This window comes from Sapajus apella, unplaced genomic scaffold (genome assembly GCF_009761245.1).
Source record: "Sapajus apella isolate SASKATOON/1434 unplaced genomic scaffold, GSC_monkey_1.0 scaffold36, whole genome shotgun sequence".
Classification (NCBI taxonomy): Eukaryota; Metazoa; Chordata; class Mammalia; order Primates; family Cebidae; genus Sapajus; species Sapajus apella.
This window is the reverse complement of record NW_022436976.1, coordinates 13,809,355-13,833,416: the sequence shown is the minus strand read 5'-3', so window position 1 is coordinate 13,833,416 and position 24,062 is coordinate 13,809,355. Positions and strand designations below refer to the sequence as shown.

Here is a 24,062-nt window from a genome sequence, read left to right as displayed (position 1 = left end):
AGCAATGTGTTGCTTGCACAAACATACATATTGCAGCTCCCATGATAGGTGTTTGCAACCTCTGAAGATAGTGTTTTGTCCTTACCACTGTTGTTCAAACTGCTAAAACAAACTTAACATAAAGAGTAAATACAGGCTTAATTTATATTCTCTCTGTGACAAATAGTTTATCACTGTTACCAACAATGAAAAGTTTTTATAAATATTTAATAACAAAGATATTAGTTACTTTTGTATATACTTACTGAAATTTTGTATTCACAACACATATTATTAAAAACATATGTATTAGTGAATATAAAAATTATGACAGTATTCCAAATTTGAACTCATAGGCATGTTCCAAAAGCTGTAAGTCATATACCACACCCACATCATTAAATTTAAACATGTTGCATGATTCAAACAGAAACATTTCCCACTCTTTCACTTAGACATGTCATGTGCACTGATGTGCAATCCACACTTATAAACCAACTACCACCCAGTGGAGAGAAAGAAGATCTTTCAGGGAAATGTGAGGTGGGGTGGCAGGGGGAGAGGGAGGGTGATGAGAACGAAATGAAGGAATGAGGGCGTTTAGCTTTGTTTAGATCTAAGCTTTGCTGATCATCAATTTGTATTTTCATAGGTAATAAAATATTTCCGGACTCCCACTCTGCAGTGTTGCTTAGGGGTAAAATCAGAGTGTGGATGTTCATTAATGACAAACCACCTCAGAGCTCAAGCTTAGGGGAAAGAAAGGAAACAGGGAAAGTGAAAAAAAGAAGAAAAACTGAAGACTGAAGGAGGGAGGAAGGTGGGAAGAAAGGGGATAGGAAGACACAGAAAGAGAAAAAGAGAGGACAGAGTGAGAGCCAGTGAGAGAGGCAGTGTGTACACATGTGTAAGTGACAATGTGGAACAGAGAAGGAGAGTATGCCTTTCACACAGTGAGAGAGGGTCTGAATGTGGATGGTTCTTAGAGCATGGAAGTGCCAGTGCCTGCGAGGATGTGAGAGTATGTGAGGGAGTATGTTTATGGAAATGAGATTTATGAGGATGAGTATATGGTACTGGAGGGGGAAGAGTGACCATTCCTGTGTGTGCCACAGGGCTGGGAAAGGGTATGGGGAGAGGGATGAGAAGTGGGAGTCAAAAGAGGGAAGACAAGGCACAGAATAGGAACATTAGGAGGAATGAAAAAAATGGACAAAAAGGAAAAGAGCAAAGGAGAGGAGGAAAGGGTATTAATTGTGAGAAACAGAAATTAAAGCCGTGGAGATACAAATGAGGAGAAAATATGCGAAGAAATTTTTAAAAAGGAGGGAAAAACAGAGGAAATGGAAAAGATATGAAAAGAGGTATTGGAGGGAAAAGGAGTAACAAGGAGGTGGGGAAAATGGTATAAAAGAAGGAGGAAGGAGAAAAGAAAGAAAGGAGAAAGCGGTTAACGGAAAGAAAGCTAAACAGCAAGAAATCGAGCCTAAGTGTCCAAGTGAGAGGGAAAATAAATGGGAACAGAGAGCTAGCAGTTTGAAAGAGTCGCTTATGCTGGAGTAAAACAGAAACAAACCTGATAAACTTGCCAGACTCTCCGAGAGTACCCCATGACAGTAAAACAGAGACCTTGTACATTGAGTTTCAAAGTGGCACCTGCCCCTCCTTCTAAACCTGACACTTCACTCATCCCCGGGCTACTTGGCGTTCCAGCAAAGTGCTTTAGCATCACGAGTCCAGCTTGCTACCTGCCCCAGCAAAAACGGGCCAGGGCTCCGGGAAGGATCTGCACCTGGAATGACTGAGATGTGGTCTTTCCACGATAAGCACCACCAGCATGATTGTTCGTGTTATAAAGAAGGTAAAGAGGGTGAAAAGAGAGACAGAAAGATAGACCGAGACAAGTACGAAAAGCACGTCGTTCTTCCTACCTAAGCACTGCCGTGTCCCCTTTTCTGACCATCATGTTGTCCACGGCGGCCCAGGGGAAGTCCACACTCTGTCCAGCCGGGAGGCAGGAGGGTAGCAGGCAGCACAGGCTGAGGAGCACCGCCGCCAGCCACTGGTTCGAGCAACAAGCACCCTGCACCAACAGCATCATGTCCATCCCTGCTAGGGCTGCTCACTCTCCAGCAGCTTTCAGCTCGCACTCCCCCACCCCCTGGTGCTGGCGAGTCTTCCCGGGAACCAGGCGGCGCGCCACAGGATTTTTTTTTTTTTTTTTTTTTCTGGTGGGTGGGTGGGTTTCTTTCTTTCTTCCCCCCCTCCTAGTTGTTGGGTGTTGTTTCTCTCTTTTTGTTTTTCGGTGTTTTTGTCTCCCCTCCTCCTCCTCTTCGCTTTCCCTCCCTCCCTCCCCTCCCTCCCCCTGGCACCACACTACACCTCCTCTCGGTTGCTTTTGGCCGCGTCCGGAGTGTGTCTAATTCTTGGGCGGCTCGCACACCATCTAGCGAGGAGGCGAGCGCGCCGGCGAGTGAGGGAGGAGGCGCGGCGGCGGAGGAGGAGGCAGGGCGAGCGGCGGCGGCGGCTGCAATCGCAGCAGCAGCTACAGCAGCGGCAGAAGCAGCGCGGGGTGCAGCGCCGGCCGCCGGCCCCCGGGCTCGCGCGCGTTGCCAAGCGGCCGTTTCCTTAGCAACCTCGCCCGGGGACTGGGGATGGAGAAGGGGGGGGGGGAATTTAAAAAAAAAAGGAAAAGAAAAAAATAAAGCAAGAAAAAAAGAAAAGAAAGACAAAAAATAAATCAGGAGGAACTGTATGACAATTATGCAAACTGAGGGGAAGAGAGAGTAACCGTAGAATGAAGGCTTTCCTTACTGTCGTAAGCGCTAGAGGGATGCTTTGCTAGAAAAGTCTCCGTGTCGGGGCTGGGGTGAAGAGAGCTGAGGGGCGCTTTGCCTTCCCTCACCTGTGCGTTTTACCTCACGAGGCACCGTAAGTTTGAAGTCCTCCAAGTTGTGGTCGGCGCCATCGTGACGCCGGCGACTGTGAGTTGTTTTTTTGGTTTTTATTTTCTTCTAATCTCGCCTGGGTGGTTGTGCTGCAGTTAATGAGCAGCCAACTAGTTCTCTCTCTTTTCTCGGGAATAGGTAGGGACGGTGGCTGCTTTTTGCGTGGACACGAGGGGGTGCAAGGCCTTGCGATAGAGCAGCTTGTGTGTCGTCTGTGGGGTCCGCCAGTGTGGGATGCAGGACGCCCCTCTTTTATCTGTGCGTGTTGACACTAAGTTGTGTGTGTGAGGGGGAGTGTTTATGGTCAACATGGAGTGTGTATGTGACGGAGAGTGTGTAGTACGCGCGCGGGCCAGCAGGGGCCTGTGCACGCGCGGCGCGCATGCGCGCTGGGAGGGACGGGGCGGGTCGTGCTGGGAGGCAGAGTTGGGAAAAGACTGCAATCAAGTGTTTTAATTGTGTAGAGCCAGGCAGTCGAGTTATGTAAGAGGCAGTTTAACCCATTTGAGCCTATCTGGACGAATGATCGGCGCATCCGAGTCGAGGCAGGGCAGAGTTAAGGGGTTTAAGGAGTCGCAGGGTTGTATTTCTTAACAACCTCGAAACCGGGTTGAACAGCCTTGCTCCTCGGCGGTGCGGAGCGGTAACCCCCACTTCCCCACGCCGCAGCCTCTCCGCTGCTCGCTGGGCTGTTTCCAGCCCTGCCCTGGCCCAAGGCAGGAGATACTAGGCATGGGGCCGACCGCTACTCTTTTTTCTGCTTTCCTTCTTGAGTTGATTTCCAGATTCAAGATTCCTAAGCTTTTCCGGGCCATTTGCAAATCAATGCAAGAACCGAGGCTGTGTCGTTAGCAGTTACACCAATCAATCTGGTTCAGTGAGGTGTTTCGGAAGCAGAGCGGAGAAGTGCAAGTGGGAGATAAGTAATTAAAAAATATGCTCCCACCCCCACCACCACTTTTTCCATTCCTTTACCCCATCCCCCGTTAGCAATCTTTGAAGAAGATTATCTTTGCCAGATCCCAGTTCTTCCTCCTTTGGAGGAAATAAAGCAAAACACACATCCCTAACTCGTTTTCCATAATGCTTGCAGGGTCCTTTGGCAAAGCGCACCGAAGCAATACTCTCTGCAGGGGTCAGCATCCGGCTGCCTCCCCTGACTGAGCTCTTTACGAGGCAGGCAGGGAGTCGTTTTGCTTGGTGGTAGCAGCGTTCAGAGTGATTTTTATCGCCATGCACGGGGATATATGGGGAAAGGGAAGGGTTCCCATCACCTGTGACCACCCAGACTGGCTTATCGAAGAATCTTAACTAGCAACACCTCCCTGCTGAACTGACACTCCAAGGCTGGGCAGTTAACGGAGACATTTGCGGCAGGAGTTACTGATGTTAGTATTCAGCCTTAACTCAAAACCGACTCGGAAAATGAGAGGGCAAGAGTTTCAACCGCATTTTGAAACATCAATAAAATGTTAGTCATTGGCGGATGAATGAAAACATTTTATTTACCGCCTGGTATGCTAGGGAAATAATTGTCAAATGACAGACTCTCAGTAATATCGATGCCAGATACCTAGCTAACACTGTCATCGTGTTAACTGCACTTTTCTATCTTGCGTGGCACGCTGATGGATAAAGCATAAAATTATGTAGGGCAAACGGGGGATTAGAAGAATTGATATGTCATATACATGGGCAAAACTATGCAGTATTATTTATCATTTCACTGGAAACGAGCTAGATTCTATTGAAGAGATACAGGAGGCATAGGTTCCTGCATTGTGATTCAGTTTAGTGCTATTTTAAGCAGGGATGGGGGTGCCAGCGTTTTCTAGTACAAGCTATGAAAAGCATCCTTTTCTAACTGCTGTTTCCCAGAGATCTGACATCTTCAGTGTCCACGGGGGTGGGGTAGGGGTGGTAGGAGGAGGGATTTCTTTGACCAGGGATGGAGCTATGCAGCAGTTTTAATATGTACAACAACCCTTCAGGCTTGTAAACGGAAACTGTAGCCACTTCTTTTAAAGACAAAGAGTTTCTTTTCCTTATTTCTAGTTTTCATCTCAACTATCATTCACAGATCACACTTAGCTCTTAGAGAACCCATCTAAAGAAAGCAGTAACTGGACTTAGTGTATAGATGTCTGGATTATTGGGGAAATTTATTTACAGGTAGGTCATTATTATTTACAGCAAGTCCAAAAATCTCAGGTCGGGTAGCCTCTCTTGACCTTTGTACTACTGCCAGGCTTCTGAATAGAGAAGATGAATGTAAAAGCACTTATGATTTCCTATTCCCTAAACGTTTCTAAGGGCAAAAAATATCTGACAGGCTTTTACGTCGTTTCTAATATTTTCTTTTGAGGTCCTAAAATTCTTCCAAACAGAGACTTAAATTCTGGGTGTCTTGGCTTGTTTTGAGGGAAAATCAGAACAAAACCAAACAACAAAATGAGGAAAAAAAGAAAAAAAAAAAACATCTTATATAGCAAATAGTTTCTTAGTGGAATTTTTTGAAGTAGAAGAATTAGTAATAGCATTGTTTAGAAAGTTTTAGAGGCGAATATTGGAGTGGGTGTAATGGGTTACTCCTTTGGATAGAATTTTAAGGAAATGACATGAAGTTAATTATTACTTTTTTATAATGATGTACCTTTCTTTTCTTCGTTTTAAAAGCTTAACTTCTAGTATTTCAGGAAATGTAACAATCAGTAGGGAGTTAGTTTGGAAGGAGAAAGGTGGAGCCTGGTTGTGATAGCGGATTATTCCATTATCTAGATTGATTCCACCCCTGCCTTTCATGCCCTGTGACCTGTATTTTGAATCTCTAAGGATGTTGGAAAGAGTAATGTTATAAGGAAGCTTCTTAAGCTTGCATAGTTTAATAAACTCGATTTTTATTCAACAGTGTAATTGTGATTGTTAGAATGAAAAAAATATTTGTTTATTGGTAGTGAATGAGTAAAGCTAGCTTTATCTTTCCTGCTGTTACCCATTACTGTGTGGGCATGAGAAGTTTTAGTCAAGACAGGTCCCAGGACCTAAAGGAAGGAGCTAATGAGATCACTTTGTATTTTCTGAAGGAGACAGTCAGAAAGCCCTTAGAAACTGTACCTATGAATAATAGCTCTCTAACTTGGTCCATAATTGATTCTCTATTTGAATTAAGCTGCCTTAAGCTTGGAGTACCTTGCCAACTAAAACTGACCCATGCTGATGAATTTTAGGTCAGTGTGAAAAATACAAAGCTGATGAAATTTGTTTGGGGACAGGGAATCTTCCACTACAGAAATGTTTCTCAGTCTAGGCCCTTTTGACATTTTGGTGCAGGTAATTATTTTTTTGTGTGGAGCGTTGGGACTTCTGTGTGTATTGGAAAATGTTTATCAGCATCCCTGGCCTCTATCTAGTAAATGCCAATAGTTGTGATACCCAGAATTTCTCCAGACGTTGCTTAGTGTCTTGTGAATTGGGAAGGGGATCACTCCAAGTTGAGAACCACTTCGTTATGAGTTACATTTCCCAAATTTTTACCATCTTGTGTTTTTCAAATAAAATAAAGCAGATTGTTGGTCAAACACATCTAATTTGAATTATTTAGCTACAAAAAGAGCTCCTTCTCATCAATTCAATCTCTACATTTACCTGCTATGTAATTGAGTAGCCCAGGTTACCACAGATGCAATGAATTTAATGGCTGACCACAACAAAACATCTTTCCATGATTTCTTCCTAGATTGTAGGAGACTTGCTCAAATAATATTACAATTATGCACCCACAAATGTCTTCTATATTGTTGAAATGCGTAATTTTTGTTATAAATTGTTATTGTAAAGTAGGTGAGGGGGGGCTCTTTTATTTAAGCAAGTGTTGAACTAACAGGTCTTTGGAAGGAATGGTCATTTTGTGTTTTTTTCACCCCAAATAAAAGTATAAGTAAATGGTGAGCTTCTTTTGGGTAATAACCCATGTAAATCTTTGCATTTTTTATATTGTGACAGCTACATATTATTCACTCTGGGAATGGCTATTGCATAAAGAGGAGGAAAAAAACAAAATCATTTGCCTAAGGGATCACTCTATTTAAATATCATATATTTATTCAATTATCATTGATTTATCATCTTATCTATTCACTAGAAGCATTGAGGGTAAGCAAAGAAGTTAGAAGTGTATATGTGTGTTTGTATGTTTAGAGGAGTGCAGAGATACCTATTTTAATTTCAAAGCTCTTCAAACCATTTCTATAGAATTGCCTTGAAAATTTCACCTAAGTACTTAAATAAGAAAGAACATTGTTATAGTAGGTGTGGATAGAAATCATTTTTAAGTAACTGAAATTTCTACTCTATTTCTAAGATAACAAGTGCAGCTTTAACTACATTTCATTAGATAATTTACAATGAGTTTCAGGAAAATCAATAATCATTTATTTAAGATTTTTTCTCACATATTTAAAAAAACTAAAGCACCTCTATTCAAAAATAAACATCAGATTTGATACTTTCTATTGGACCATGAAGAATGTAAAATTTTATTCTATCGAAGTTATTCTGTTTTATTCTATTATGTAATTTCTTTAATTTCCTAAAAGGTTCAGATATTTATTGCAAAGATGTTTAACCTATATATTTTTGAACGCTACTATAGCTTGTTAATTTTGACTTTTTAGCATTTTTTTCTATAATTGATATATGTGTGTCTGTGTCTAAGTGTGCCTGTGAAGAGAGAAAGTACCTCATTGTGTAAACTTATGAAGACATATTGACTGGAATTGGTAGCTTCTAATTTGGGAGAATTTTTACTGTTAATATAATTTGCATAACATAAGAGTGTGAAAATGTGACTTTAAAACATAGCCCTAAGCAGAAAGAAAATAACTTTTGCCACTTCACTCCATGTCCACTTCTAGCAATTATTGAGATTTTTTTATCCCACTTGTTGTTGTCATGATATTCATGGGTAAGTAAATCATTGTTTTTTCATAAGATTAGAAAAAGTCAACCAGGTTTGAAGTGGAATTATTTTAAAAGGACTGTATCAAATACCTTTCCAAATTTATAACAGCCACCCATGTTTATGACATTTAATATTTTTTTCTGAAATATAACACATTTTTAACAATACACTTTTAGAAAAGTGCGTAATATGTGAAGGTACAGATTAGTGAAGCATTATTTTGAAGTTAACATCCATTCCATTCCACACAGATTAAGAAACAGAAAATTACCAACACCCCAAATGCCTTCTGCAAGCCTTTTTAAAATTATAACCCCCATTTCATCCTTAAAAGTAACCACTGTAAATATTTCACCATCATCATTTCCTCATTTTCTTTACATTTTACCATTTAGCTTTGTATCCCTCTGAAAGAATGACTGTCTTTTACATGTACTCATACAAAGCTACAACGTATCATATAACATGTAATTATAACATATACTTTTTTTGTTTCTGGCTCCTTTTGCTTAACATTCTATGTTAGAATTCCTCTGTGCTGTTGTGCAGCTGCTGTTCATTTGTTGAATCCATGTAGCATTTCATAGTATATCAGTACAATTATATATTTATTATAGTTTTGGAAGATATGTTTTATATTACTTTCCTATTACAAACGGTAATGCTATAAACGTTCTTGGATATCAGTACTGGAAACTTTGCCTAGATTACACAAAGCTGAGCTGCAAGTCTGTGAGAACACTGAATGTATCAGTCTGGGTTTGCCATAGAAACAGAATCAATAGAAAATATGTATGTCTGTGTGCATATACATCATACATTTTACATATTATATACATATATTTTATACACACACATGCACACACACAGAGATATTGTTTTAAAGAGTTGTCTCATATAGCTGTGGAAGCTGACAAGTCCAAAATCTGCAGGGTAGGCTGGCAGACTAGAGACCCAGGGAAGAGTTGATGTTACAGCTGGTGTCTGAAGGCAGTCCAGGTGTAGAATTCCCTCTTCTTCAGGGGACCACAGTCTTTTTTTTTCTGTTAAGATCTTCTACTGATTAAATGAACGCCACCCACATTGTGGAGGGTAATCTACCTTACTCAATGTCTATAGATTTAAATGTTACTCTCATCTAGTAAATAATCTGCATAGCAACATCTACACTAGTATTTACCAAAAAATGAGTAGCAGAGCCTAGTCAAGTTGACAGATAAAATCAACCTTCAAATTGGTTTACTTCCAGTTCATCTGTATGTACAATGGGTATGTCTTCCTTATCTCAGCTTAAAGATTTTTAAAGATACCAAGCCTTGGGTGCTCCTGTACTGTATTTCTTGTCACCTCAACTCTTTGAAACAGATAAAATTTCAGGTCATGGTTATACTATAAATTGTCTAGAACCAAATGCAGAACATTAAGAAGGCTTTTTTTTTTTTCTTAAATCATATGAGAGCAAAAACTAGAAAAGTCTTGGTTTTGTTGCTCTTGATAATATTGTTTTTGTTTGTTTTCATCATAGACCTTGAAAAATTTTGCTATTTGAAACTGTTTGAAAACTATAATGTGGGGAAAATCCATTTGGAATTAGGACAGTGTTGAAGCATTCCTTCTTAGAATCTACTTCTGCTAGAGCCAGTTGAATCCAATGTACTGAGTGTAATGCCCACAAACTGCTCAGAAAGGTGGTTGGTTCAAACCTCGGACTCTTGCTCAGCAAGTTTTCTAACTTCAGGTTTATTTTTGAACTGGCCTTATAATCTTATCAATATGAGTCTCTCTCTCTCAAAAAAAAAAAAAAATACTTGTCTTTCAGTCGCCGCTAGGATTTGAGCAATCACTAATTTGTTCTTCATCATTATTATTTTGTCATTTTGATAATGTCATATAAATGAAATCATATAGTATATGACATTTTGAAGTTGGCTTTTATTCACTCAACATATTGTCCTTAAGTTGTATGTAGGTTATTTCTTATATCAATAGATTTTAAATTTTTTTCTCTTTTTGTTGCTGAGTAGTTTCTGGAATGCATGTATGATAATTTGTTTATGCACCTATTTCAGGACATTTTGATATTTCCAGTTCGGGGCACTTACAAATAAAGCCACATTAAACAACCATGTACAGGTTTTTGTGTGGACCTGTTTTTATTTGTCTGGAATAAATACCCTGAAGTATAATTGTGATGTTGTATGATAAATGCATGTTGACTTTTTAAAAAAGAAACTGCCAAGCTATTTCCTGATAGCTGTGCCATAATACATCCCAACAGTAACGCATGAGAAATTTAGCTACTCTACGTCCTCACAGCTTTTTCCATTGTAACTAGTTTTTATTTTATCTCCTAATAGGTTTGTAATAGTTTCTAATTGTGATTTTAATTTGCATTTTCATAATGACTAGTAATGTTGAACATCTTTTTTTGTGTGTGCTTTTTTACAACCCATGTGTCTTTTTCAGTGAAATGTCTCTTTGTTTTGCCCATTTTCTAATTGGATTTTTTTTTCTGACTGTTCAGTTTTGAAAGGTTATTTAAACATATATATTCTAGCTCTGAGTCCTCTTTCAGATATGCAGTTGTAAATATATTCATCCAGTCTGTAACTTTTCATCTTCTTAACAGTACCTTTCATAAAGCAAAAGTTTTAAATTTCAAGGAAGTCTAGTTTACCCTTTTTTTCTTTTATGAATTATGCTTTTGGTATCATATCTAAAAAGTTTCACTAGGCAATAGTTTTTGAAGATTTTCTATGATTTTTATCCTAAAGATTTTATAGTTTTCAGTTTAAATCTATGATTCATTTTGAGTCAATTTTTTAATAAGGTATGGTTCAGATAAAGTTTCTTTTGTTTATTTATTTTGACTATGGATATTCAATTGCTATAATACCATTTTAGCACCACTTTTTGAAATGGCTATATTTCCTCTATTGAATTGCTTTAGCATCTTTGTCAAAAATTAGTTATGTAGGTCTATTTCTGGGCTCTCTATTCTGTTCAATTTATGTGTCTATTCCTCCACCATTCCTGGTTATTTTAACTCTATATAAATCTTCAACTGTGAGATAGTATGGTTCCTCTCACTTTACTCTTTTGTCAAAAATATTTTAGCTCTTCAAGTTCTTTTGTATTTCTATATAGAGACAGTTAGAATAAGTTTGTGTACATTTAAAATATTGCTAGGATTTTGATAGGAATTTTGTTTAAAATATATGTCAATTTGTGGATAATTGATTTATTTATTGAGACTTCCAATCCATGAGCATGGCATGTTTTCTTATTTATTTGAACTTCATTAATTTCTTGAAACAACATTGTATAGTTTTCAGCATACAAGTTTTATAAGATTTATACCTATTTCACTTTTTTAACCATTCCTAGCATATAAAAATAGAGTCGCTTATGTGTTAATCTTGTATCATCTAACTAAATTCATTTATTCTGTTTATTTTTTATATATCTTGTGATTTTTGACATATATCATTGTTTCATATAAACTTAGTATTCAGTTTTATTTCTTTCTATTCAGTTGATAGAGCTTTTATTTCATTTCCTTATTTTTTAAAATTTACATGGCTTTATTGTTATGGCTAGATCTTTCAATACTATGCTGGATAGATGTAGTGAGTGTAGTCATCTTTGCTTTTATTTTTTTTTTAATTATTATTTTTTTTGGTAAGTGTTCTTTATAAAATTGATAAACTTCTCCTGTAGTTTTAGTAAACTTTTTTTAAAATCACAAATGGTGTTGAATTTTGTTAAATGCTTTTTCTGTGTCAGTTCTTGTGATTCTTTTCTTCTGTTGTTTATTACTGTGAAGGATTATAATGACTGATTATGGAATACTGAAACAGCTATTCTTTAGTTGTTATCATAGGAATGTTGTAGTTTCCAACTATGATTTTAGATCCATCTATTTTTCCTTTTAATTCTATCAGGTTTGGTTCACACATTTTGCAGCTCTCTGGTTTGGTGATATGCATTTGGGATTGCTGTATTTTCCTAACAGATTGACTCCTTTCTCCTTAAGTAATGGTGTTCTCAGCCCCTACCAATTTTTTATGAAGTATAAGTATCTAATATGAATTGAGTCTCATTTGCTTTCATTTGATTTGTTTGCAATAGTATATATTTCTCTGTTTTTTAGAATTTCTCAACCTACCTATATTGTTAAATTTGAAGTGAGTTTTTTTGTAGCTAGCATATGTCAGTGTCATATTTTTAATCTACTCTATGAAATATGCATTGTTTAATTGGCAAATTTAATTTACTTACTGATGTGTTGGAGATTAATTGTGCCACTTAAATTTTTTGTTTTCTGTTTGTTCTTTTTTTTCTGTTTTATATTTTCCTGTTTTCCCATGGGTTATTTGAACAATTTTAATAATTGTATTTTGATTTATTTTAGCATTTTTAGTGTATCTCTTTGTATAGGCTTTTTAGTAGTTATTGTAGGTGTTATATGCACCAACTTGTCACAGTCTACTAGTGTCAACACCTTATCTGATGGGCTAAGTGTAGAAACATTACTACACTTCGAATCCCTTTTGTATCCCAATTTATAATTGGCTTCAGTATTTCTTCTACATACATTGAGAATCACATTAGACAGCATTATACATTTTGCTTCAACTATCAAGCATAATTTAGAAAACCCAAGTCTTCAAGGATAGTTTATTCTATCTACCTGTACCTTTGTTCATTCTGTCTTCTTTGTTTTTCCCTCATTGAAATAAAGTTTCTAAGTATCTCTTTGAGAATTCCTTGATTTTTTTGTATTCCTGAACTATATTTTTTGCTCAATACAGAATTTTGAGTTGACAGTTCTTTGCTTTTACCACTTGAAAAATGTGCCACATTTTTTGAACTTTATAGTTTCTGATAATTCTTGTCATTCAAAAAATTTTCCCTTATAGGTTAAGTTTCATTTCTCATGTGCTACCTTCTATTTTTTTCTCTCTTTAGTGTTCAAAAGTTTTATTATATTTTGTCTACTATGAATTTCTTTGGGTTCAACCTGTTCTAGGTTTGCTAAACTTCTTGAATCTGTAGATTTATGTCTTATACTAAATTTTTGGATATTATTGGTCATTTTGTCAAGCAGTGTTTTAATTTCACCTTCATTTTCTTTGTTTTTTGAAACCCTGATGACACAAATGTTAGATTTTTTGTTATAGTCTCATATGTCCCTGAGGATTTATATTATTTTATTTAATCTACTTTCTCTTTGCAGTTTACCCTAGGTAATTTCTGTTCTTCTTTCTTCAGACTTAGTAATTCTTTATTCTGTCTACTGTTGAGCCCATTCATTGCATTTTAAGTTATGGTTATTTTATTTTTCTGTTCTAGAATTTTTTTTTTGCATCTTTTATCTTTTTGCTGAGACTCTTTTTCTTTGCTGAATCTCTTTGTCCACATTCTTTAATTTCTTTTGTGAACATTTATTTATTGTTTATTAAAGCCTTTATATAATAGCTACAGCAAAATCCTTGTTTGATAAGTATAACATCTGTGTAATTTTGATGTTGGCATCCACCTATTGATCTTTTTTGCAAGTAGAAATGTTTTTGGTTCTTAGTATAGTAAATAATTTTATTGAAAACTGGGTATTTACGTATTAAGCGAATCTGGAAATTATTTAAATAATCTGTTTTAGTAGTCATCCTCTGATATCTTTTGTGAAAGTCTGGGTTCCCCACTCAACTTTCATTGACTCTTGGGGAGGAGGAACTCCATGTTACTGGTTGGCTGGTATGGAAACTCAGGTTCCCTGCTAGGCTTCTACTGTAACTACTGTAGCTGGGAGGGAAATTCTGCTCATTACTGCTTCCCACATGACCTTGGTTAATACTGTAATGGAGTCGGGGGAAGGGAAGTAACTTCTTTACTTGTGAGTGGTAGTGAAATTTCTGGCTCTCTACTAGGCTTCCCCTGACACCACTCCAGTCAGGAAGGAGAGACAGGTACCATAATTGCCTGGTGTGAAAGGAAGTCCTGCCTCTTCAATTCAGCCTTCTCTAACACTTTCCTGGCAGGGAGGGAGGTTTATTGAGCCTTGTTGCAGCCTGGTGAGAGTGGAAATACAGTCTTCTCATGGGCCCTTCGCTGGCAGAGATGGGGTGGGGCTGCCAATATTTTTGGTGGTATTTAACTGAAGTAGATCAATTATTGTCTAAAAACTTTTAATCTGACTGGGTTGCCCCTTTATTAGTGCTTTGTTAGAGTGGACATGCTTTTGTTTTGGCCTTTTAAATCTATACTGTTGCAGTTTCTGAGTTGCCAGCTTCTTTAGCACCCAGCCTGAAATACATGACGCAAAAAGGAAACTCCAGGAACTCACTGTTATATTTTCTCAGGTCCTCAGGTTTCTAACCAGTCTGCCTTCTATTCCCTACCTTTCAGAGTCATCCTATATGTGTGTTATATATTATGTCAATGTTTGTAGTGTACTTAGTGGAAAGAATAAGGAAGAATACATCTAATCCATCGTTCCAAATTCATAACCATCTTTAATTGTATTTAAATTATAAATTTAGTTTTTCTAGTATGCTCAACCCAGGCTTTCCTCTCTCTATCTGAGAATGTTATTTCAGCTGAGCTTGTTCATTATCATTATTATAGAATACAATGTAATTGATGTCTAACAAGGAAACATAACAACTAAAGGATGAAAACTTTGTGTGTGATGAACTTAATCACAGAACTCTGACTATTTTGAAATACCCAGACTGTGTTTTTATGCAATGGCTATATTTCTATTAATCTATATATTTTTATGTTTCTATCACCAATGATGATTCTCTTTGTTGATCAGAAGAACTTTGTGGCAATATATGTAAATTGTGAAGATGGCTACATTTAGTGGGAAGATCTCATGATTAGAAATTAACGAAAAGTAAAATGTTTTATGAATGTAGCCAAAGTTTAAACTAGCAATTTTAAGTTGAATAATAGTTGAAACTGGAGTGAAAACTGAAATAAATAACAGGAGGACTCAATTCTTGTTAGGATTTAGCCAGTAAATGGTGAAGAACCAAAGCAAATCTGTTTCTTTGGATTCTATTTTAGCTCTTGCAAGGTAAAGCGATTGAAATAATATGTAACACTAAGACTCCTTTCTGAATAATTAGATGGAATATGTATATTTAATGGTTCAATTGTATGAAATACTCCTTTTTGATCATGGGTCCACTCCGCTCTTATTATAAGAGGAGATTTAGTTTTCTGTACTCAGTGCTTACTCTCCATCTCTGTCTTCCTCTGGATATGATTGGATGGGCTATACTGACAATTGGTTTCTGTTTTATTGTTATTACTATTATTTATAAGACATAATTAAACATGACACCGAAATTCAAATTTTTTTTTTCTTGGAGTTTAAGGACGAAATGTATTTGGACCACAAGATAAGGATTTGCACTCATGGATAAATTTATAAATAATAAAAAAGTATCAAAGCTAACTATACAAGATTAATTAGAATTTCTAGATGTAATTTTGGTAGAAAAGTAAGTATTTTTGTTATATACTGGTACATATCCTTTAAAGGCATGAACATGCAGATGCTTCTGCAGGTGTGTGTGTACAGACACACACACACACACACACACACATATTTTCCATATAATAAAAGATATTTAATACACTGGCATTATATTTAAAAAATACTTGAATGGGACATGTTCCAATATTCTATAATTGGGACAAGTCTGCAGTCTAAAGAATATTTGCCCAGCCCCTACAATTTCTACGAGGCATGTAAATGGTTAGGTCTTAGAACAAACAAAATTGTGCTCTATTGCATCATTATAATCTAGGAGTTACATGGTTCTGTCAGTTTTAATTGGATTTATAAGGTAAGATTTATCTGTGATCATTTGTGGATGATCTAATTTTCCATTACTCAAAGAGCAAATCTAGATGCTATCAGGAACTCTTAATGATTTTATTGCTGTCTCCTCTGAGAAAGGAGAGAAGGATTGTGGTGAGACAATAGCAAATTTTAAATACTCTTAGCAGCTTATTTTTCCAAATGTTTTTTCTGATGGCCACATCAATGTTCAGAAACCAACTTTGGCATTCCCACATGACTCACTTATCTTGATTATTCATGTATAATGGTTGTGTTATTTTTCAGTGTGGATCAAATGGCTTTTCAAGAGTCAACTCAGCTTTATTTCATTTTGACCGATTTTCTAATGTTCCATACAATTGTAGAATGAAGGCAGCAGCATGAAAGTAATCATGGATTAATATATAATATAATAATTTCTCAAATGATTGTTTTTTATATTTATTATTATTCCACCTCACAAATTAATTTATTTCAAAAATAGTTTGTCCTAGAGGATTCAGGATTTTTCTGAATTATCTTGTGACCTGGGACAAACTGTCAAATTTTAGAAGAGATTAAAACAACTAAATGCATATGCCAAATCAAGATTTAAGGCAAAACAGATAAAATGTGTAAAAAAAAATCAGATCCACCACAAACATTCACTGAGAACTTATGTGCCAAAAATTTATTTTATTAACTCATTTTATGTAATAGTATTTATTTGTATATTACATATATTTTACTTTGGAAAATAGATGTAATTTATATTTATTTAAATATATTTACTTGTAATTACATAACTCTAATTTAAAGAATTATATTATAAAGCAATTTAATCACCTTTTTTGTTTTAACAATATTCCAAGCCTGTATTAGTCTATTCTCATGCTGCTGATAAAGACATACCCAAGACTGGAGAATTTATGAAAGAAAGAGGCTTAAGTGGATTTTCGGTTCCACATGGTTGGAAAAGCCTCACAATCATGGTGGAAGGCAAGAAGGAGAAAGTCACATCTTACTTGGATGGTGGGAAGCACAAAGAGAGCTTGTGCAGGGAAACTCCTGTTTTTTGAAACTAACAGATCTTGTGAGACACATTTACTGTCATGAAAAGAGCCCAAGAAAGACCTGCCCCATAACTCAGTCATGTCCCATTATGTCCTTCGCACAACACATGGGAATTATGGGAGCTACAAGATGAGATTTGTTTGGCGGCACAGAAGAAAACAATATTAGGCCAGGTGTGGCGTTTCACGCCTGTAATCCCAGCACTTTGGGAGGCCGAGGCGGGTGGCTCATGAGGTCAAGAGATTGAGACCATCCTGGTCAACATGGTGAAACCCCGTCTCTACTAAAAATACAAAAATTAGCTGGGCATGGTGGCGCGCACCTGTAGTCCCAGCTACTCTGGAGGCTGAGGGAGGAGAATTGCTTGAACCCAGGAGGCGGAGGTTGCGGTGAGCCGAGATCGTGCCATTGCACTCCAGCCTGGGTAACAAGAGCGAAACTCCATCTCAAAAAAAAAAAAAAAAAAAAAAAAGGAAACAATATTAAAAGCCTGTTCTTTTTCCATTTTTTAGCTAAGTATAGTAACTTTATCATTATTTGATTTTTCATCAGTAAGACCCTTACTATATCACAAAATTTTTATTCTAGGTATTGTTTAAAATTATTTTTATTGAGCCTATATTAAGCCCTGAGTTTGTTTGTTTTCACTTCAGAAAAATAAATACTTAATAAAGCCCTGTTTGTTGTTTGCCATTTATGGGTTAAAAATAATTGAAAATTTTTTATTCCTCTTATCCATAAAACTGCACTGGTCTTCAACAGTTCTTCTTGCTTACTTACCACTTAGTCTTTCAGTGTAAAATTTTCAGACCACTAAAATGATCATGTCACCCCTCTTCTAAAACGTTTCTATGGCTTCATATTATACTGTGAAGAATACCCAAAATCCTTAACATATTTTGTAGACTACAGGATGTGGTTTCTCTCCTACTTACCACCCTCTTCATAATGGCTCATATGTTAGTTTGCTAAGACTGCCAGAACAAAATACTAAGACCAGGGACTTAAACAACAGAAATAAATTTTTCATAGTTTTGTCAGCTGGAAATCCAAGATCAATGGGCTTATAGGTTTGGTTTCTCCTGAGTTCTTTTCCTTTGGCTTGCAGATGGCCACCTTCTCAATGGGTTCACACATGGTCTTTCCTCTGTGAAGGCATCTCTGGTTTCTTCTCTGCTCTTATAAGGACACCTGTTACATTGAATTGGATACCTACTTTTATGATTCAGTTTCACCTTACCTCTTTAATCTTCCTGTCTGCAAATACAGTCACTTTGGGGGTGAGGGGTTCAACATAGGAATTTGGGGTGGACAAAATATGGTTCATACTAATCTGTCCTCCATGAAATCTCTGTTTTGTGTGAAGTTTTATCCCCATGCTCTGTCATCATATCTATATATAGCAGAGGCTCAAGAAATATTTGTTGAAAAAATTAAAGAATTAGTGAACCTAAGTGTTTATCATGTAATATGCATGCTTAGGGACTCTGCAAGACTTGAGAAATAAAAAGGTGTGTAAGATAAGTAAGCTATTGTCAGGGCTAAAATATGCACACACACACAGACACACTCATACCCCTAAATAAAATAGTATATAAAGTCATACTTTTTAGTTCCTTCATTCAGATTTTTTTAACCTTTAAGATGGTAATATATTTATATTTAGAGGAGGTGCCCCATAAATACAAAGTACTGAACATAAACAGTGACCGCCTATTGAGAATGATTCTGTAACGACCACATTCCCACTCTAGTTCCTGTGCAGTATTCCTTTGGCAGCTGTCCCAGTTTTTACCCAGGCTGATTTATAAAGTGTAACTGCTTCATTCATTCTTGTCTCTTTGTAGGAGTTTGCTGCAATGGTGACAGAAATAAAGTGCTATGGCACACAGAGGAATTTGCAATTAACAGTCTTCATGTTGGAGAAAACTTTTGAGCTCTGCATTAAAGAATATGTAGAATGTATCAGTAAGAAGAATATAAGGAGATCTTCTAAAAAGAGACAGCATGAGAAAAAAGGAAACTAGGAATGTGAGCCTAGAAAGGCACTTTTGTTAGGCTTGACTATATAATGAGTATTGAAATAAGAAGTGATACATGTTAGTGTACAAAAAATTAGTTTGGGAAAGATTGGGAAAAATCATAAATGTTTTTTGAGTAAATTAATTATAACTTACATATTGTTAAGTCTGGGAATTTTATGATCACGTTTGTGTTCTAGGAAGATAATATGGCCATAATGTGAAAGATAGACTAAAATGAAAGGAATGGTGGAAAATTGATGCAGTTAATCCATATTTTTAACACAAATGAGCTATATGCTAGTTTTGTACATAGGAGATAGTATATAGCCTTGATTATTCTCATTTAAACCATAAACTAACCTCTGTATTGATAAACTGCCATTATATGATATGATAACATTTACTAGCCAATATTTTTATTAAAACTATTCAGTAGTGCTAGCCAGAGACAGTCAACAAATACTAGTATAGAAAGATATATCTCTTTGGATAAATATGTGAGGGAGACAACAATATGAAACAAAAGCTCACATGGAGTATACATTAATAAAATACTGCAGAAGCAAAAAAAGTGAGTCATTCAAAAATGAAAAGGATAAAAGACAAAAATAAAAGTTAAGGAAAAACTGAATACAATAGCAGAATTAAAATTCATATTCTAAATATTAAAACATATAAACATACAAGTAGTATTGACATTGCAGCAAATTGGATCCGTGATATGGAGGAAAAACATGAAGAAATCTCCAAATGCCAGAGGGGAAAAAATATGATGCTGATGCATGATAAATATTATATGTGTATGATAAATTTGACAAAACAAATAAGAGAAGGATTGGTTAGTTAAAAAGCAGTAATGTGAAAATATATTAACTAGTAGGAAAAAAGTAAAATTAGACCCTCATCTGATACCATGCTCTAGAGGAAACTCAAGTCAGCCAGGAAAATGGGAGAGGATAATATTTTACTGATCTCAGGATAGGGATTATATTAAAGTATGTATAATATAAAATATCAAAAGAGAAAAAAATGAAAATTTTAAGGACATGCTTAACTTTGTAATTCATAATATACCATATATATTTTTAAAACATTAAAAGCCATGAATAATTATATAAAATATTATAATAAACTTAATGATCGCCTCTTCTAATATTACATAATTTAAACCTCATACGCAACCCTATTAGGTAGGGACCCCATAGCACAGAAGGAGGAAACTGGGGCACAGAGTAAGTCAATAACTTCAGGTTGCAGAACGCCAAGTGCATAACTGGAATCTGAAAGAAGGTAATCTTCCAATCCTGCATTTTCATCCTCTCCACAATTCTGTCTCAAATTTCTGTGTGAGCTAAGATTTGGTTCAAGTTGTAGAAAACAACTAGTGAAAAAATTAAAAGGAATAGATAGGGAATTGCTTCCTTTTCATCTTGGACCTGGCAGAACGGCTCCTGTAAAGAGTGGCGAGAAGAAAAAAAGTGTCCTTCTGCCATCAACAAGGTGGTGAACCAATAATAATGCCATCAACATTTACAAGTACATCCATGGAGCAGGCTTCAAGAAGCGTGCCCTCTAGCACTCAAAGAGATTTGGAAATTTGCCATGAAGTTGATAGGAACTCCAGCTGTGTGCATTGATACCAGGCTCCACAAAGCTGTCTGGGCCAAAGGAATAAGGAATGTCTCATATATTCAATGAATCCATGTGTGATTGTCCAGAAAACATAATGAGGATGAAGATTCACCAAATAACCTTTATACTTTAGTTACCTATGTACTTGTTAGCATTTTCAAAAATCTACAGACAGTCAAGTGGATGAGAACTAATTGCTGATTGTCAAATACATCAAATGAAGTTATAAAATTATTAAAAAAAAAGAAAGAGGTAGGGTATTATGTGGGCACTGGGTCATTCTTTTCAACTCTTCCTCCTCCAACATTTTCAGTTCCATACTGGTATATGTGATATTGTTAGTTGTTCCTACAAAGTTCTGTCTTAGAAGACACATATGTACAGCAGCCCTTAATACAGAAATCAAAGGAAAGTTTAGATATACAAATCCAGTTTTCTTAGAAGTAAAGGGAAATTATAAATATTTCTTTCTATCTGTCCATCTATCTTCCCCTTTTTTCTCTTTCCCTCTTCTCCTCATCCTTTCTCTTCATCATCACCATCACCATTTATATATCTATGTCTTATATGCATAGCATATCTTTTATATTCCAAAATAATAGCAAATCTTTCAGTGATGGGGTTAGATTTTTTTTTTAATTTTTAATGTGGTATTCTCTATTTTCCAACTGTTCTATAGGAAATGATAACTTCCTTAATATTAGATGTTTCACATATTTTTTTGTATAGTTTGAATGTATATCCTGACCAAATCTCATATTGAAATGTAGTCTCCAGTGTTGGAGTTGGGGCCTGGTGGGATTGATTGGACCATGAGGGTGGTCATCTCATGAATGGTTTAGTACCATCCCACTTGGTACTCCCCTCATGATTGTGAGTGACATCTCATGAAATGTAATGTGGTCATTTAAAAGTATATGGCACCTCCCTCCTCTCTCTCGCTCCTGCTCTGGGCATGTGATGTACCTGCTTCACCCTCATCTTCCACCATGATTGTAATTTTCCTGAGGTCTCCCCAAAAGCCCAGCAGGTGCCAGCATCATGTTTCCTGTGCAATCTGCATAACCATACGCTAATGAAAACTCTTTTCTTTATAAATTACCCAATCTCGGGTATTTCTTTATGGAAATGTGACAATGGACTAATACATTTAAAAAAAATTAAATAAAAGTGATTATGACTCAACATGGCATCAAGAGACCATGGTCAAACAAAAACAGTAATGATGATTCAGTAAAAGTGAAACATTTGCAACACCGAAACCAAAAGCTGACAATCTGATGTCCAACTCTGAAAGGTATCTCTAAAATTATAAGATATATAAGTCTGAATTAAAAATAAACAACAAAATCCCCAGGTTCTGTCTCCTGAAAAAAGACATTTGGAAAAAAAAAGATGACACTTCTGTTTTCCTTTGAAAACCATGGATCTTAGATATTTAAATCCATATTAACTCGAAAGATAGATTGCAATCTTGCTACATCATGAGTTCTCATTTTAAGGCATCTTTTAAAAAATCATTTTCATCATAAAAATGTCATTGTAAAATAAATGCCAGGACAAACTCCCATAATTCACCTATCATCTGATGACATTTTAGTCTATATCCTTTCACTATTTTCTCTAAGTATGTATGTGTTTATTAGTTATCAAATATGTAAAGTAAAAAGAGCCATTTATACTTGTTTGGTTTCTGTGGGTCAGAAATTTGAAAGTGGCTTGGCTGGATGTTTTTGACTAAACTCTCTAATGAGTTTACCATCAGATGTTGGCTGGGATTTTAGTCATTTAAAGGTTTTCCTGAGATGGGAAAAATCAATGCCTAGTAGTCAGTCATGTGGCTGTCAGATTTGTACTGGCTATTGGTGGGAAGCCTCAGTTCCTTTTCTTTATATATATCTATAATACCTAAAGTATAATAATAAAATATATATATTTTATATATATTAAATGACTATATAATATAAATATTTATACTTATAAATATATTTATAAATTTATATAAATATAAATATTTATAAATATATATTTATATATTTTATATATATATGTTTATATATAAACATATTTATAAATATAAATATACATATATATTATATATATTATACTATATATAATATTTTATATATAGTATAATATATATATTTTTATATATTTTTTTATATATATATTTTTTATATATAGTATAATATATATATTTTTATACTTTAGGTTCTTGGGTACTTGTGCAGATCATGCAGGATTGTTGCCTAGGTACATACATGGCAATGTGGTTTGCTGCCTCCATCCTCTCATCACCTATATCTGGCATTTCTCCCCATGTTATTCCTCCCCAACTACCCTATCCCCCGCTGTCCCTCCCCTAGTCCCCCACAACAGACACCAGTGTGTGGTGTTCTCCTCCCTGTGTCCATGTGTTCTCATTGTTCAACACCCGCCTATGAGGACTCTCCACTTGGGTAGCTGAGTACTCACCTACCTTTGTGACTACTCCCTCAGCAAGCAATCCATGAGAACTAGAGGAGGGTATTTTTATGATCTAGCCCCGACAGTCATGGGACATAATTCTATCATAGACAATTGGTTGTATCTGTGAGACAATATGGAAGGGCACTACATAAATATGTGAATACCGGGAGTCAAGTTTATTCTGAGTGCCATCTTGGGGTTTGCTCCTCAGCAGGCTGTAGTACAATGGTGTGATCTTGGCTCACTGAAACCTACGCCTCCTGATTTTAAACGATTCTCCTGCCTCAGCCTCCCGAGTGGCTGGGATTACAGGCACCCACCTCCACGTAAATGTGTGTGTGTGTGTGTGTGTGTGTGTGTGTGTGTGTGTGTGTGTGTGTGTATTTATTTATTTATTTATTTATTTATTTTTTTAGTAGAGATGGGATTTTGCCATGTTGGCCAGGCTGGTCTCAAACTCCTGACCTCAAGTGATCCACCTTCCTTGGTCTTCCAAAGTGCTGGGATTACAGGAGTAAGCCACCATGCCCAGCCAGTTTTTAATATATATATATATATATATATAAATAATTAGCTGACTTTTCTAGTCATTAATAAACTTTAAAACATTATGTTTAATTTCAAAATAATGTTTCATTATGTAGCTATGTGCAATTGTGTAGCCATAACTTATTTAACCTATATGCTGTTATTGGAACAATTAGGTTCTTTGACAATCAAAGCATAGTTTCTTATTTTTGTTTTAATTAATATTTCTTTGATTGTTAATTATTATGTTTCAGCTGGTACAATTGACAAGTAGAAATTGTAGGCTTGGCATGGTGGCTCACACCTGTAATCCCAGCATGTTGGGAGGCCAAGGCAGGTGGATCACAAGGTCAAGAGATCAAGACCATCCTGGCCAATATGCAGAAACCCTGTCTCTACTAAAAATACAAAAAATTAGCTGGACATGGTGGTGTGTGCCTGTAGTCCCAGCTAACTTGGGAGGCTGAGGCAGGAGGATCACTTAAACCCGGGAGATGGAGGTTACAGTGAGCCAAGATTGTGGCACAGCACCCCAGCCTGGTGACAGAGTGAGACTCCATCTCAAAAAAAATTATGTAGATTTAAGGTGCAAACATGATCATTTTATATAT

The 24,062-nt window shown here is 36.1% G+C and overlaps 1 protein-coding gene and 1 long non-coding RNA gene across 3 annotated transcripts in view; one reads left to right on the top strand and one right to left on the bottom strand.

Annotated features, from left to right (window-relative positions):
• NEGR1 (neuronal growth regulator 1) overlaps positions 1 to 2,509 on the bottom strand; it is a 930,734-nt gene extending 928,225 nt beyond the window's left edge. For both annotated transcript variants that reach the window (XM_032297093.1, XM_032297094.1), the window contains exon 1: positions 1,911 to 2,509. In XM_032297093.1, the coding sequence (XP_032152984.1) occupies positions 1,911 to 2,086 (176 nt within the window). In that variant the 5' untranslated portion in view covers positions 2,087 to 2,509. The remainder of the gene's footprint in view (positions 1 to 1,910) is intronic.
• Positions 2,510 to 2,542: 33 nt separating this feature from the next.
• Positions 2,543 to 24,062, top strand: part of LOC116564101 — a 215,321-nt gene continuing 193,801 nt past the window's right edge. The window contains exon 1 of the long non-coding RNA XR_004274722.1: positions 2,543 to 2,963. This is a non-coding gene — a long non-coding RNA (uncharacterized LOC116564101). The remainder of the gene's footprint in view (positions 2,964 to 24,062) is intronic.